The sequence below is a fragment of the Mauremys reevesii genome, linkage group 3, assembly GCF_016161935.1.
Source record: "Mauremys reevesii isolate NIE-2019 linkage group 3, ASM1616193v1, whole genome shotgun sequence".
NCBI classification, from domain to species: Eukaryota; Metazoa; Chordata; order Testudines; family Geoemydidae; genus Mauremys; species Mauremys reevesii.
Window position 1 is genome coordinate 108,785,805 of NC_052625.1, and position 14,703 is coordinate 108,800,507.

Below are 14,703 nucleotides of genomic sequence, written 5' to 3' on the forward strand. Positions count from 1 at the left end.
GAAATGTAGAAACATGGACAGACTTATGATCTATTAATGTACTGCTTTATACACCATGGTTTGAGCTGATTAATCAAAGGCAGATTTTGCTGCTTTGTTGAACTGTAATAAATAACCAACATTCCTATTAATGCAAATTCAAAAGTAGATTGTTTATCTGTAAAACTATTCTTAATCTGTATTAATTAAAGTAAAGGTGATTCATAAATGCTGAATCATGCTATTACTGGCTAGAGAGGGAGGGGAGGAGTATTAGTGGTATACTGTAGAACACATGCCTGAGAACTAGGAACTATGGGGTTCTAATCCCCACTCTAACAATGACGCACGCTCTGGCACTGGGCAAATCACTTAAATATCTCTGCCTCGGTTTTCCCCATCTATAAAAGGGGAACAATGTTATTTAGCCATCTACCTTAAAAATGAACACTGTGAAGGAAGATTAATTAGTCAGTTATCTGTAAAGTGCTTTATTCTTGTTTTATTCAATTTCCTCACTGTTTACTGTTGTTTTCTAGGGCCTGATTCAAAGAACACAGAGATCAGTGGGAAGACTTCCCATGACCTAATTGGATCAGGCCCTATGTTGTTTCTTTTGAATGTTAAAAGGCTAAAAATTTATTTGTTAAAATTTGGCAAAACATACATATGTAAACACTTACTGTATCTAGCCTTATTCGAATTACAGTAAAACATACAAACATTTGATACAGTCAAGAGAGACCGATACAAAAAGCTGGACAAAAGACTAGTGGAGTTAAGAGGTTTTCAAGTGGTAGAGTTAAACATGTGTCTCTGGTATCATCTTATTTTCAGCTAAGAAAGGAATAGCTTGACTGTGCCAATCTGCTACATTATATTGTATGCAGTACCACTGAACGGACAACCAGATAAAGTGAGGCACAGATAAAGTGAGGCCTTCAGTTTGCTAAACCTTGGTCAATTAATCTTAACATATCACCTCTCTGCACCTGAAAACTTGTTAAATCATTCTGTAAGAGATGTCTAGTATACATATAAAGAGAGATTTATATCTGAACATCAATTACCTGCAACGGACCAGCCAATGGCCTGTTTCTAGGTACGGCAAATGTTTTGTGAATGCTTTCATCCTGTTCTGACACTGGCATCTTTAAAACGGAACTAGTAAGAAGATTCTAAACAAAAAAAGAAAAGGGAATATTTAGAGGAATTTTCATAACACTCAATTTAGAAAGACCACGAACAACATTTAAGTGTTTTAAAAACAGACCCACCCCAACTGCATGTTGGATAATAGTATGCCTTGTTGCATAGGGAGCTTGGGCCCTCTCATCCCTGAAGTCTGATTACAGACCAGCATTATAAAGTGTAGAGTAAGGCCTGATCCAGTAAAGCACTTAAGCATTATTTTAAGCACGTGAACAATCCTAATGAACTGAATAGAACTACTCAGAAGTTTAAAGCTAAGCACGTGCTTTGCAAGAATGGGATCCAAGTGGAAATTCTTTTCTTTTACCAGTTCTAACTCTGTGATTTAGTCACTTTTATATAGAGGTAGAGGTAGCTCTCTTCTAAGTGGATGCCTTTTACAAAGACAGTCGGGAATGCCACACCTATATCTGAATGCCTGCAACTCCCACTGCCTTCAGTGGGAGTCACAAAGGTCTAATTAAGACCAGAATTGCCCCTTGTCTTTCACATATGTGTAGAATACACAAACACCCAGATGGCACTACATACATCATAAACCAATACTTTTCCTGTTAGGAAGTTCAAAAATAAATTGTTCTGTCTCTTGCCGTTAAGAATATTGGATTAAAAATGAAGAAAGAGTTCTATAGATTGGACACTTGTACGTACGGGCACATCTTCCATAGTAGATGCATGTGTGAAGAGCTGAGTGTTCAGGTTTTCCCCTTCCCAGTGATTTGAGCAAAAGAAGTTTCCAGCTTTACCTGTTGGAGACTCCACCTGGAAGCAGAAAAGGTACAATGTGTTAAAAGGCAATGTCTAGCTTATCATGAGAATATTTATCCTTTAAGTTACTCAGCAACTGGACTGGTCTGCAGGGTCCAGGTATCCAAAGGCACAGTTTAGCCCTTTGTAGCAATTTTGTTCTTTACATCCCAAACTTCTTAAATATTCAATTAAAAAATAACAGATCTTTGAATACGTGCATTCAGATATTCACTAGTTCCACTTTCAGTTATTTATACAAATTGCAATTCTTTTTTAAAAGTAGTGACAGAACATGTATTTTGGGACTTCATATAAATGATAAATTAATGTCATGAGATGTTTGCAAACCACCGGACTTCTAAGTCACTCTGTGTAGTTTGGTCTCCATTAGGTTATTTTATATATTTCACCAATATTAGAAAAATTAGTCCAAATTTCTGGATAAATTTACCTTTATAAGATGCAAATAATGCACATTATAATAGCCTGAACCAACTCCCACTGGAATCAACAGAAAGACTTCCAATGAAGTCAATGGAAGATGACTTGGGTACTCATAGCTAAGACTGCCTGTATGTCATTGAGGTCACAGAAGTCACGGATTCCGTGACTGTGATTTCCGTGACTTCTGCAGTGGCCAGTGCTGGCTCAGGGGTTGCCTGAGTCAAGCAGCCCCTGGGCCAGCAGCAGCAGTTTGAGTCTGGGAGGGGCCTCAGGGCTGGGCCAGGAGGTTGGTGCGCGGGCGGGGAGGGAGGCACTTACCTTGAAGGGGTCCTGGCTCCCACCAGCATGTCTCCACAGCTAGACGGAAGGGCCAGGGAGGCTCTGCCCGACCACCCCCGCAGCTCCAATTGGCTGCAATTCCTGGCCAATGGAAGCTGAGCCTGTGGAGTTGGCGCTTGTGGTGGGAGCCCCCCTGCTGACCCTCCCCCTAGGAGCTGCAAGGACATGGAGCTGGGTAAGGAGCCTGTAAGCCGCACCAACCCTGGACCCCTCCCCGTGAACCAGCAGGGGTCCCAGGCCACCCCTTCCCCAGCCCCCACAGCGCCCCCGGACCGTGCGGCCGCCCCAGCCCAAGTTTTAGTTCGGGTTATATAGTAAGTCATGGACAGGTCACAGGCCGTGAATTTTTGTTTACTGCCCATGACTTGTCCATTACTTTTACAAAAAATACCCAGGACTAAAATGTAGTCTTACTAATATTATTAGTAGTAATTATTTAGCTCATATATTTTATTATTTAGCTCAGGCACTAAGATCTTGAAATTCACCTGGAAAAAAAGACACATATTATTGATTGAAAATAACTTTGATAGAACCGTTTGCTGTGAAACTGATTTAGGTTGCCCCATGTAAAAGTTTTATGCCTTACCTCTTGTTTGATTTTCTTCACCAAAGGGATTCCACTTTCATGTAGCCCAGACACAATTCCAGATTCATCAGATTCTTGTTTGATAACATCGTGCAGGTCTTCTACAAGATGAGTTGGAGTTTGAGGCTGAAAGGCAAAAAAAATGTATAGTTTATGTCTCAGGCAACCCCTTCACACTAATATCAAAGTGACTTCTATCACCATTTCTTTCTTACCAGCATCTTCAAGGGGCCATATTTGATTTCTTGAGCTGCAAGTGCATTTTTGAATGGAGTAGGTGTTCTTGGAGAACTCTCCAATATTGACCTCTTGATGGCTGGAGTTTTGAAACTTTTAAAATGAGCGAGAGAAAAAATTTGTTACAGAGAATGTGTTTGAGCATCTTTGTTCTGACTCTATAATTCAATGGAAAAGTGACCTATAGTTAAAGACTGATGGATTTTATTAAATATTATCCTGTGATAATGCCATGACACTATGCTATTTTACTTTTACGGAGGAAGCACATGTTTTAATTTAATGTAAAACAATAATCTAATAAATTGACTGTATATACATGATTGTTACCCATTCAGAAACTCTATAATGAAAAATACAAGTATTTTTCTAAACTAAAGAAAATCCAAATAAAACACATCAACGAACAGGACTGTAACAAACAATCCAGCATTTTGTGCTGGCTGAGTCCTAAACTGGAAAAATAAACCCCAGTGAGTGTGAAAATACAACGTTAAAATAAAAAGGTCTTACATATTGTTTTCCTTCTGAGGCTTAAAAGTTTGGTCTCTGTGAAGTGGTGTTGTAACAGACACTTTATGACCACAGAGTGGAGTGGAAGTTAAAGTAGGATTGTCCAGGTCCAGATTTTCATGGTTGGCTGAGGTGTTTAAGAACTGCAATTATGGAAAGAAAAAATAGTATGAACACCTAGATGATGATTTTGCCTTTAAAAGTTAGTTTTGCTGAGCAAAAATGAAAAAAAAAATCATCTTTCTAGATAATCAAAAGATTATTTTTATTGACCCACATATATTTGTATGTGTGGTTATTAGTGTCTGATTAGGGGATAAGGGTGTTAACTCATGAGCAGTTGGTTGAGAGAATCATGAAGCAAAAATTAGCATTTCTAGTGCTGGAAGTATGAACAAAAATTACTTTCTGTTCCAATAAGAAGCATTTACCATACTCACAGAGCTAAATCTTAAGAACTCTATTCAGTTTTTAATCAAATAAACTGCAAATGACTTCAATCACCATTTGCCTAAGTAAGGCCTCAGTAAAAATAGGTAAGGACTTCAGGAGCTGGCTCATAAGTATGGTGGTTTAATTCCAGTTAGCTTTATGTAAAGATATTAGGCACGTTTTTAAATTAGTAAATAAAGTGTTTATTATAGGACACTGAACTCGTTATCTCTCTGAAAATAGAGTACTCGATTTGCACAGCACAAAATGAAAATTACAGCAAGCTACAAATGCACTGAATGTTCTGAAATGCAAGTATTGGACTGATTGAAAAGGAGACAGTTGTATTATTTAGGTAAAAATTCTGCACTGGGAGCATGTCGCCTTAACCACATTTCCATCTCTAATGTTTATGATTCTATGGCATCATTTCTCTGTTAGTTAGAGTTTTGCCAAAATGTATATTACCCAGTATGCCTACTTGTGACAAATTAAAAAGATGCACATACAAAAATATAGTACATCTCAAAATATGCACTTAGATCGGTCAATAATATACATTTAAATATACCTAAATGCAAATGTAGCAGATCTTTAGATAAATAAAATGCATTTTATAAACTCCAATAAATTATTTTTCTCTTTTTAAGAACCATCATAAAAGAAAACCAAGAAATCCACAAAGAAAAAAACCATGCTGACATAGTGGTACAGCTGTGACACAAAGCAACAAATGACAGGAAATTCTAAATGGAGACCAAGATGACCTTCATACACAAATTTTCTCCTCATCCCTGTCCCACCCCACCCCAAGAATCATTTGAATTTTCTGGCTGTTGTCAGTTTGTCTCACAATCTGCATGTTATTTAAATAAACAGAGTTTGGGTTTTTCTGGGTCAGTGAATCACACTGTGAAAATGGACAGAGATGGGAAAGTGTTACAATGAATAGAAATGTTAAACTCTGGTAGTTGGAGGAATTAAAAGCAAAAGAAAGCAAACAACCATCTTCCCCTTCAAAACCACCAAGAATTAAAGAGACAATAAAAAAAGAGAATCAACAGTTAGCTTGCTGATAATCTAAACTCAGTGGTGAAGACTAACAGCAGTAAGAAGATTCAAACATGGAGTGAAATCAACAAGTGCAACAGTAATTAGTCATTTGTTCCAAAGGATTAGTTTCTAAACTGTTAACACTCTGGTGACTTTTGAGAATTAGTAACATCTGTGCGGAAGACTTGATCTACCTGCGAGGGAGAGAAGGGTAGGCTTTTGACAGGGGAGCGCTTAGGAGTTGAACTGCTGACGTCAGCAAATATGAAGGAGCTACTGTGGCCTCTGGCTAAGTGGCTGGAATGCCCTCTCTTTTTGCGAAGAATGACCAACGGAGCTGTGTTGCATTTTGAGGCAGATAAGGACTTTGGTGAGTCAAGAGAACCCTGACTCAACATTATTTTGCTCAAGTTTGTGCTAGGGTGTCCTTCAGGTCTACACGCATTGGCCTCTCTTTGCTGAAGCTGTAAGACTTTGCCTGAGGGAGTTTTGCTAGGCGAAGTGTCTGTTTCTTCAAAGAATTCAAAACTGCTGAGATCACCCCATGATGAAGGATCCTGAAACAACGTGGGAGGCACGGAACTATAAGACAGTGTATAGTGCCACCTCATGAAAATACAGCATTACGATATGCCAGTAACAACAACAACAGAAAAGCCCTTCCCAATTTAATTCACTTTGACCCTAGTTTTTTGAGTAATATTATGAACACTTACTCATGTTTTTAATATATACACTGAGTATATTAACTGAATATTATTCCATTGGTGCTGGAAACCAAATTCCTGAAAGTAGCAATGAGTCAAGTGATGTCCTACCGCTATTAGCTACATCGATGTAGAGATAATACCTTCATATTATGGAAAAGTATGTTAATCAGTCTCCAAATTAAGCTCATCCTCTCTCTAACCAGCATGCTTGCAACTACATGCTGAATGAGTGTAGCAAAGTTTGAAATGTGCACCCTACTTGTTATAAATTAAGATGACACCTAACAACTCATTTCAATGTAATAGCTCTATTTCAACTGACATACCCAGAAATCACAGTGAACAAAGGCCAATGTTAAATGCAGTAAGCCACTCAGTATTAAATTAAGGTTTCCAGTTCTTTAAATATGCCATGCAAGCTAGTTAAGCTTTGAAAAGAGGCAGCTATTGATGCTATGTCCCGCAGCAAGGAAGAATTCCAGAAAAGCATATAGAAGCGTGCACAAATCATACATACGCCTACAGACTCCTGACACTTTTGTCATAATTGAGTATCACTTATACCATTAAGCTGGTTTTGTTATCTCTAATTTGATTTCATTTTAAGAGAGAGTGTATTATTAAGAGTCCATTTAAACTACTGAATTTTGTAGTTTGCCAAAAATTACTCCTCCCACACACACAAGGAGGAAAAAAATAAAAGAAATCCACATATTATATAAGATTAAATCACTCTTTGGGACTTGATACAAACAACCATGTGTTACTTTAAAAATAAGTTTCAAATCTTGCATTTATGTTGTTCAGAAAATAGAAATAAATATAGGGAGCTCCCAGCTCCACTCCCCTTACACCCAGAACGCACGCAAATTCACCTGAACTGATAGTTCTACTTACGGAATCTATTAACTGAAGTGTTTCTGCAAATTCTAAGAGATTCTTAACATTATCCAGGATGTTGCTCTGATGAACGATCATGCACCTTGCAGGGGATGCGCTTTCTTCAGGTAAGCAACCATGATCCACTGGTGGAGATGGAGTACAATGGTGATGCTCCGCCAAACAGGAAACAGGTGCACTGTCGCCATTAGTTCTGGTATTGTCAGCAATTGTGGTGCTGTGCCAGCCTGGGTAGCTTGATGTGTGGTTCTGTGTCTAAGGGAAGAAGAAAAAAAAAAGGAGGGAAAAAAGGCAGAAGGAACTTAGCAATGAAATTGCACAAGGTGTCAGATGCTGCTGGAGGAAAGATAAAAGTAGTTGCATCATCTTAAAAACTTACGCCTATGAAACAATTGTCAAGATGTTTCCTTTCATCAATGCAAGACCTTGCAATGGTACATTTTATTTATCTTGAAAGTACCTCATTATTTAGATCCAGTATTAGGTATCATGGGCATATATACTGTATATCCAATAAATTCATACTACTATGTTACTCCAAAAGTCCCATAAAGAATCTACAAATCTTTGGCTGTGTGAAGCAAGAATTGGCAAGAATTCCCTGCTTAACACTCAGCTCGATAAGAGGCTAAAGGATTTAAGAGTTAGAGTTGCTTTTGTTTGCATATCTCATCTTCTTCTATCCCTGTCTAACACTACAGCTTACACCAATGCAATGAAGAGGCTGTCAAATCAACGTGGTTAGGAAAGCAGAAGAGCAAATTAACAGAAGTTTCTTTCCAGTGTGATCATGCAACAGAAGAAATTGCAAAACATTAACTAAAGTTAAAAGTGGCCAAACTAACACATCATGCACACAATCGTTTTATTATTAACCAGAAAAAATTACTCATAAAAGTATCTGCTGGCTATCACTTATGTTCTAGGATGATTTTGGTTTATTTGCTTTAACTATATTATTACATAGAATAAGCTACTTATCTATTTTACCACCTATGCATGACAAAATGTGAGAATTCAGTAATAGCCAGCATGGGTTGCATACATGCAGCTAAAGATTCTAACATTATTCACAGAAAAGTAAAACAAATTATCAAACATGCACCAAGTCTGAAGTTTACGAAGTATGTAATACACAGCTGAAGTAAGGAATGCAATAGAGAGGAAAAATCTAATGAACAGGCACTACATTTTCATTACATGAACCATTGCACACTTTCAAAAACACACATCCCCAGTAATATCAGATCAGGTGGGATTTACTCTGTTAACTTTAATGTTATCACCCTTGTGGTAAAATGCAGAGCCCAACCTTGCTCCCGCTGACTTTGCAAAAGTAAAAATACCTGCAAATTGTTTAGTACTGTAACATACATAAATTTATAAAGCAAATGCATATTAAATATGTGCTATGTTTCATTCTTTTAAAATGGAAATATAGAGCCTTGATTAGTATCACAGCCAGAGGGGGAGTAAAAAGGTAAAAAGACAAGCACTGGGGTAAAGCTGCTATCCCTCCATCCAAGCACACAGTGACAGTCTTACTGGTAATGCCTGCTGCCCTTTCAGTTCATTCTCAGTCGACATTAGTAGCAACTCTAATTCCTTTATTCGTTTTTCTTTCTCAGGGTCTTCATCATTATAGTGTCTCTGCAATTAAGAGTTAAGGGAAAAGAAAAGATAAAGGTCTGGATGTTGCAACTAAAATGCTTATGGCTTGCCGTCCTGTGGTATCACAGCCAAATTAGCCTCAGAGGTAAAACAAATGTCAATTGTGTTTTCCACTGTAAAAATCCCTCCTGAATTTCAATACAGACATAGAAAAAGTGAAAGACATTACACTAAATGTCAGCTAATGTGTTTCAAATTTACCTCGAAAGAACTGATTATTAGCTATGTCAGAACTCCCTCCCCTTCCCCATTTTCTCTCTCCATCACTCAGAATGTTAAAAATGTTTTTTTCCAAGGTAAAAATTTGCATTTTAACTTCCATATCAAATGCTTAACAAATTGACTCGTGAAATGATCTTTAAACTATCTACCTGAATAGCTGCAGCGGCTGGCTGAGGGACATTGACAATATTTACATGCAGTGCTACTGGATATGGGATTTGACCAGGGACCTACGCCAAAACACAAAAGACACTCAAAGTTATTAATTCCATTATGCAAGCTGCAGTGTGTGTTTGGGTTAAACTCAAGCACTACTCCTGCATCTTACACTGAACATTTAATATCCATAAAACCTCTCTCTTCTAACTTGCAAGAAAACTGAGCAGCTTTTAATGAGTAAATACGACACTAAGCATCAGAGGAGGAAAGACATTCAAATAAGAAGCACCCACCAGTTCTGAGAATGGATGAATAATTCAAAGAAAGTTATGCTTGTTAAATGTTTCTAAACTGAAGTGCAAATGGGAAGCAGATACATTTTATTACAATCTAAAACCCCACTGCAATCCATACACAATTGTGTTTAAAGGTAGCAATAATTTTCTTATTAGTTATTAGCATGAAAGGATTTGGATTAAAAAACAGTAATAATTAACTACTCAAACAGAACAAATATTGAGAGAGTCACATAAAAATGGACTGCAGAATCAGGCCCAAGTATAGTTGAATTTCAACAAGTGCAATACTCACCACCAAAAGAAATGCTATTTCATATGCATTATAGTTGGTTAGTTTGTTTTAAAAACTAAGATGTTAGAATGCTGTAGCACAAAGGTATGAAAGCAGATTTACCTATTTAAGGGTTATGCATGCCCATTACTGTAGTATATGATATTCCAGTTCTGAAAAGAACTTGCTTAACTTTATGCATGTGTAGTCCCATTGAAGTCAATGGAACATAAGCATGTTCTGAAGGTTAAGCACATGCTTAAATGACTTGTGGAATCAGGGCCTGAGTGTCTAAGATCGGCATTCCTTATTTGCCCTCATTCTTCCAGTCCATCCGCTAAAGCGATAACAAAAGCATAATTCTTCATCCATTTCAAAGCAGAGAGCTTAATCACAGATCTACATATTCAACAAAAAGTTTTCAGCAGCTTACATTTTGTGGCTCAGAGATGTGGTAATAGGAGTAGTCATTGTTAACTGGGGGTTGGGTGGCTGCTGGAAGCTGTGCAGAAGGTGGAGTGTGAGCAAATCCCATTAAGTGACTGCTTTTCTGAAAACTTCCAGCTAATGATGACTGGTTGGCTTTGGAAGACTCCTGAAGATAACCTTCCTGTTCAACCTTTCGACGCATTGTAGAATTCCAGTGGTTCTTGATAGCATTATCAGTTCTACAGAGGAATACATGCATATAAAGACTTTTTCAAATAGAACTTTCAATTCAAATTCAGTGTAGTTGTAGCCATGTCAGTCCCAAGATATTAGAGAGACAAGGTGGGTGAGGTAATATCTTTTATTGGATCAGCGTCTTTGGTGAGAGAGACAAGCTTTCGAGCCACACAGAATTCTGGACCTGAAGAAGAACTCTGTGTGGCTTGGAAGCTTGTCTCTCTCCCCAAATACGTTGATCCAATAAAAGATATTACCTTACCCACCTTGTCTCTATAATTCAAATTAAAGTTAGTTGACTGGAAACTGTAGTTAGCATAGAGCATTTCTAAGAGTCCTCAATAAATCTGTTATAATTCAATGCTGCCTGTAACACAGAAAGGTGTTCTACCCTCCTCCTACTAACCCATACTTCTTAAGCACAGATTTTTAACAATTCCAAATACAGATCAGCTCTCTCAGGTCATTGCACTTTGAAATCAACTACCAGTGGGAATTTTCACCATAAGAATGTATGGGATAAGATGCATGGATCTCTACTATGAATAGGATTTATGGATCCAGTTCTGATGTTTCTCTTCAATTATATCTCACTGTAAGAAATTAATCACTTGAGGTCTACCTCATCTCCACTAGGTGAAGCAACTGGCATGTGGCGCAAAACCCAACTTCCAGGTTGCTTCGTGCACCATTATTTTTTTGAAGCATTAACATTCCAATGGAATTTTGCTGCATTCTATTACTGTACAGAGAAAGTGCAGGAACCAGCAGTGAAACAGTTAACCTACAAGCGAATTTCATAACTGGGCAACTGAGCGGTTATTAGGGAAAGTTTTTTTAATTTCAGAAAACAAACTGTTTCAAGTATTCAATTGTGTGATTAGACAAAAGCTATGAGAACTGTATTATTAAAATCAGGTCTTGGTGTAACTCAAATATAACTCCTTTATCTGAAAGCCTTTACTTCACCGTCACCCAGTGTTATTAACTGTGAGTGTCTGTGGTACAAGGAAGGCTGCAATGAGATTGTAATGCTCTCCAAATGACAAGCCTATCTGTGGTTCTTCTCTCCAGCCAAAAAAGGCCATCACACATGCGTCTTGGAGATGTTTTACCAACTACTGGAGTCTAGAGGGGAAAAAATATTGCTTGTTTATTTTGTATATTTGACAGTACTTTGTGTTTGGGCACTTTCACTGTTACCCCTGCAAAGTCAGTAAGACCCCAACCCTGCACACTTACAGATGGGTAGTCCCATTGAAGCCAATAGAACAACTCATATGAATAAAGTTACTCATTCTACATAAGGGTTTTCAGGATTGCAGTTTTAGTTAGTCAGTTTCCCTTAGTTTGTATTTGGATCATTCACATAAAACACTTTAAAATATGAGGAAAATATTAATGTAAAGCCATCAAAACTATCTGGGACCCCGGGGCAGGTATAGATTGTGAAACAACTTTTAATTCATTGTTAAAAATACTGACTGGATTTCAGTTGACTGTGTCCCTTTAGCTGAATGTAAACTTAGTTTTACTTGTAGAGTCTGATCTTGCACCATTAAGTCAACAGAAGTTTTGACAAATACTCCAACACAAACAAGACTAGACCCACACTTAGGAAAGCCCTGATGATTTGCTATGGCTACTATTTCTTCATCCAGTGGCAAATACTTTAAAAAATATTTCTCCATATACCTGGTCCTATTTAGATCAATGGCACTAGGATTTGGCTCAAAGCATTTTGGTTTATAACATGAAATTCTTACAGTGTACAGACTGCTCAGACTCAAAACCTTCTTTTCCCTATTTAAGGGCTACTATATGTCATTACCGTCCAGGCAGCAACTTTGCAATTTCTGCCCATCTGTTTCCCAGCCTCTTGTGTGCCTGGTAAATAATTCTATCTTCTTCTTCAGTCCAGGAGGTTTTCTTTACTTCTGGATTCAAATGGTTGTGCCACCTCTCCCTGCATTGTTTTCCAATCCTCCCCTTCAAGTGCTTGGCAATAACAGACCAGCGCTTTGGGCCATATTTTTGCACAAGTTCTATCACCTTCAAAGAAACAGACAAGAACCGCCCATGTTTTAGTGTTACATAATGAATTAGTGCAATCATTCTGTGATGCTGCAATATTTTCAATGAAGTTTCTCAAAATCGCTGTAGTAGAGCAGAGGTGTAGGCACTGCTTCGTATTTTCTATTTATATATTTACCCAAAAGGAAAAGGCTTTGGTAATATCAAAGGCATTTCTAGCGTACATTTAGATTTGCAGTGTTAAAGTATTAATTGCTCTACACAAATCAAGTACTTTGAAACTGTACCAGGAAGCATTATATAAATGCTAAGTATTGATATTATTGGGACCAGTCTTCAAATCCTTCCTCAGGCAGTACTCCCACTGAAGTCATTGAAGTCTAAATGAGTTTTATCTCAGTTATGCCTGCGGTATTGGGCCTATCATTAAGTATTATTTAAAATATGAGGCTGAAGGAAAAAGTTGATTACCCGCTGATCTTCTTCTTTAGTCCATGGACCTTTGATAAGTTCAGGATTTAGTACTTTCTGCCATCGATGCTGGCACTGCACATCTGTCCGATTCTAATTGCATATAAAACATATAAATTAATCACTTCTCAAATATGAAAGAATTGCAATATTTCTTTCTAGGTGCACTTGCTCCCCAAACAGACCCTCTATGTATCTCATACAATTAATACAATGAAGCTATATGGGAATGACTGAGACAAGACTGAAATGAGGGTCCTCAGCAATCAATGGCTGGTAAGTACTCTGCACATTAAACTAGAAAAGCATCTTTTCCATAATTGTCACTGTATCATGGTAACTAAACAAACTAATCCTTTAACATCTATTAAAGATAGTTTTAAAGAATACGTGTTATGTTATCTGTAGAATTTGAACAACAGTAAGAGATCACAAAAGGGATCTCATATTTTATAAGCAGCATTTACTATTGATCAAAGCTAAGACATTTTTGTTGCACTCACAGATCAACCATCTGTTCTATAACAAATCCCCCAAAAAGTCTTTTTACATTTTCCCTCTGCCATCTGAGATGAGTAGTGAGAGAAATAAAATTGAGCATAAAAGTTAAGAAATGCAGCTATAATACAGTAAGATGCCTTGTTGAATATCTTAAGTTCCCATTTGTGCAGGGCTTCATATCACATGAAAACGTAGTTAAGAAATAAAGTCTCCCCCGTCCCTTACTTGAAAATGGGTGATAAAGAGCTGTCATCTCTACAAACGAAAACAGAAACAATGCCCACTTACAGGAAGGAAATTGGCAATAACTTTCCAGTCTTCTGTACCATTCTGTTCCACAAGTTTCTTTAGTTTTTCATCCTAGTTTTTCATAAAGACAACATCATCAATGCTCCAATCACTTAGTGCTGCAACTAAAATATATCCGTCAAGCTAACGTAAAAAAAGAAAATACTCCACGTTGCTGAATTTTTATGGATCCACTTCTTTCAGGGATCCAGTACTGACATAAAAGGGAAGTGTCTGGCCTGATTATGCTTTTTTTCTTGCCAAATACACCTCCTCATTCAGCAGATATTTTTTCTTTGGTTATGGGCAGGAACTTAAATATATTTTCTGGGCTTCTGGACTATGCAAATTATGCTGATCTGTATTTTACCAGCTAAGGCAATGTAAATTATTATTTTTGGGGTGGTATTTTCAAGGAAGTCTAAAGGAGTTAGGTGTCCAATGTCCACTGAAATTCAATAGGATACAGGTGCCATACCGCCTTAGGCTGTTTTCAAAAAGCTTTAAAGATTTTAAGGGCAATGTTAATCACAATACTGCATAAGATTCTATACTGAATGCATAACACAAGTAATCCATCTTATTTACTGCTTGTGTAAATGGGCAAAACTCCTAAATGGGTGAAACTCCATTTACTTCAAAGGAGTTTTGAATATTTTCATCATCAGAGAATTTGGACCAATATCCTAAAAGGAAAGTCCAGTAATATAGGCCCTAAAGACCAAAATCAGCCAATTCAAAACATCAAGAAGGACAAAGGTACTGTAATAGCAATTCAAGCTTTTAAAAAACCGTACATGAAGTGGTTTGCTAATGTTTACATATCAGTATGAATCACTGGTGTTGAACAAGCCCAAATATCATTCAAATAACTGAATTAACACATTTCACACAAAAATTAAACCATTGTAAATGACCATGGATTATCCACCCCTGTAAATGAACTTTTTATTACTATAATTT

General features: G+C 37.4%; 1 protein-coding gene across 6 annotated transcripts in view; it reads right to left on the reverse strand.

Moving 5' to 3' along the window:
* The window catches only part of MYB (MYB proto-oncogene, transcription factor), an 89,363-nt gene that overhangs the window by 12,337 nt on the left and 62,323 nt on the right, over positions 1–14,703 (reverse strand). For 4 of the 6 annotated variants that reach the window (XM_039531467.1, XM_039531466.1, XM_039531465.1 and 1 more), the window contains 13 exons: positions 13,741–13,812; positions 12,952–13,044; positions 12,278–12,498; positions 10,214–10,448; positions 9,201–9,281; positions 8,704–8,808; positions 7,156–7,413; positions 5,743–6,105; positions 4,064–4,206; positions 3,529–3,643; positions 3,314–3,439; positions 1,843–1,953; positions 1,050–1,157 (listed from right to left, as the gene is read on the reverse strand). In XM_039531467.1, coding sequence (XP_039387401.1) covers positions 1,050–1,157; positions 1,843–1,953; positions 3,314–3,439; positions 3,529–3,643; positions 4,064–4,206; positions 5,743–6,105; positions 7,156–7,413; positions 8,704–8,808; positions 9,201–9,281; positions 10,214–10,448; positions 12,278–12,498; positions 12,952–13,044; positions 13,741–13,812 — 2,031 coding nt within the window. The remainder of the gene's footprint in view (positions 1–1,049; positions 1,158–1,842; positions 1,954–3,313; positions 3,440–3,528; positions 3,644–4,063; positions 4,207–5,742; positions 6,106–7,155; positions 7,414–8,703; positions 8,809–9,200; positions 9,282–10,213; positions 10,449–12,277; positions 12,499–12,951; positions 13,045–13,740; positions 13,813–14,703) is intronic. The other 2 variants (XM_039531469.1, XM_039531468.1) reach the window with 1 other exon arrangement.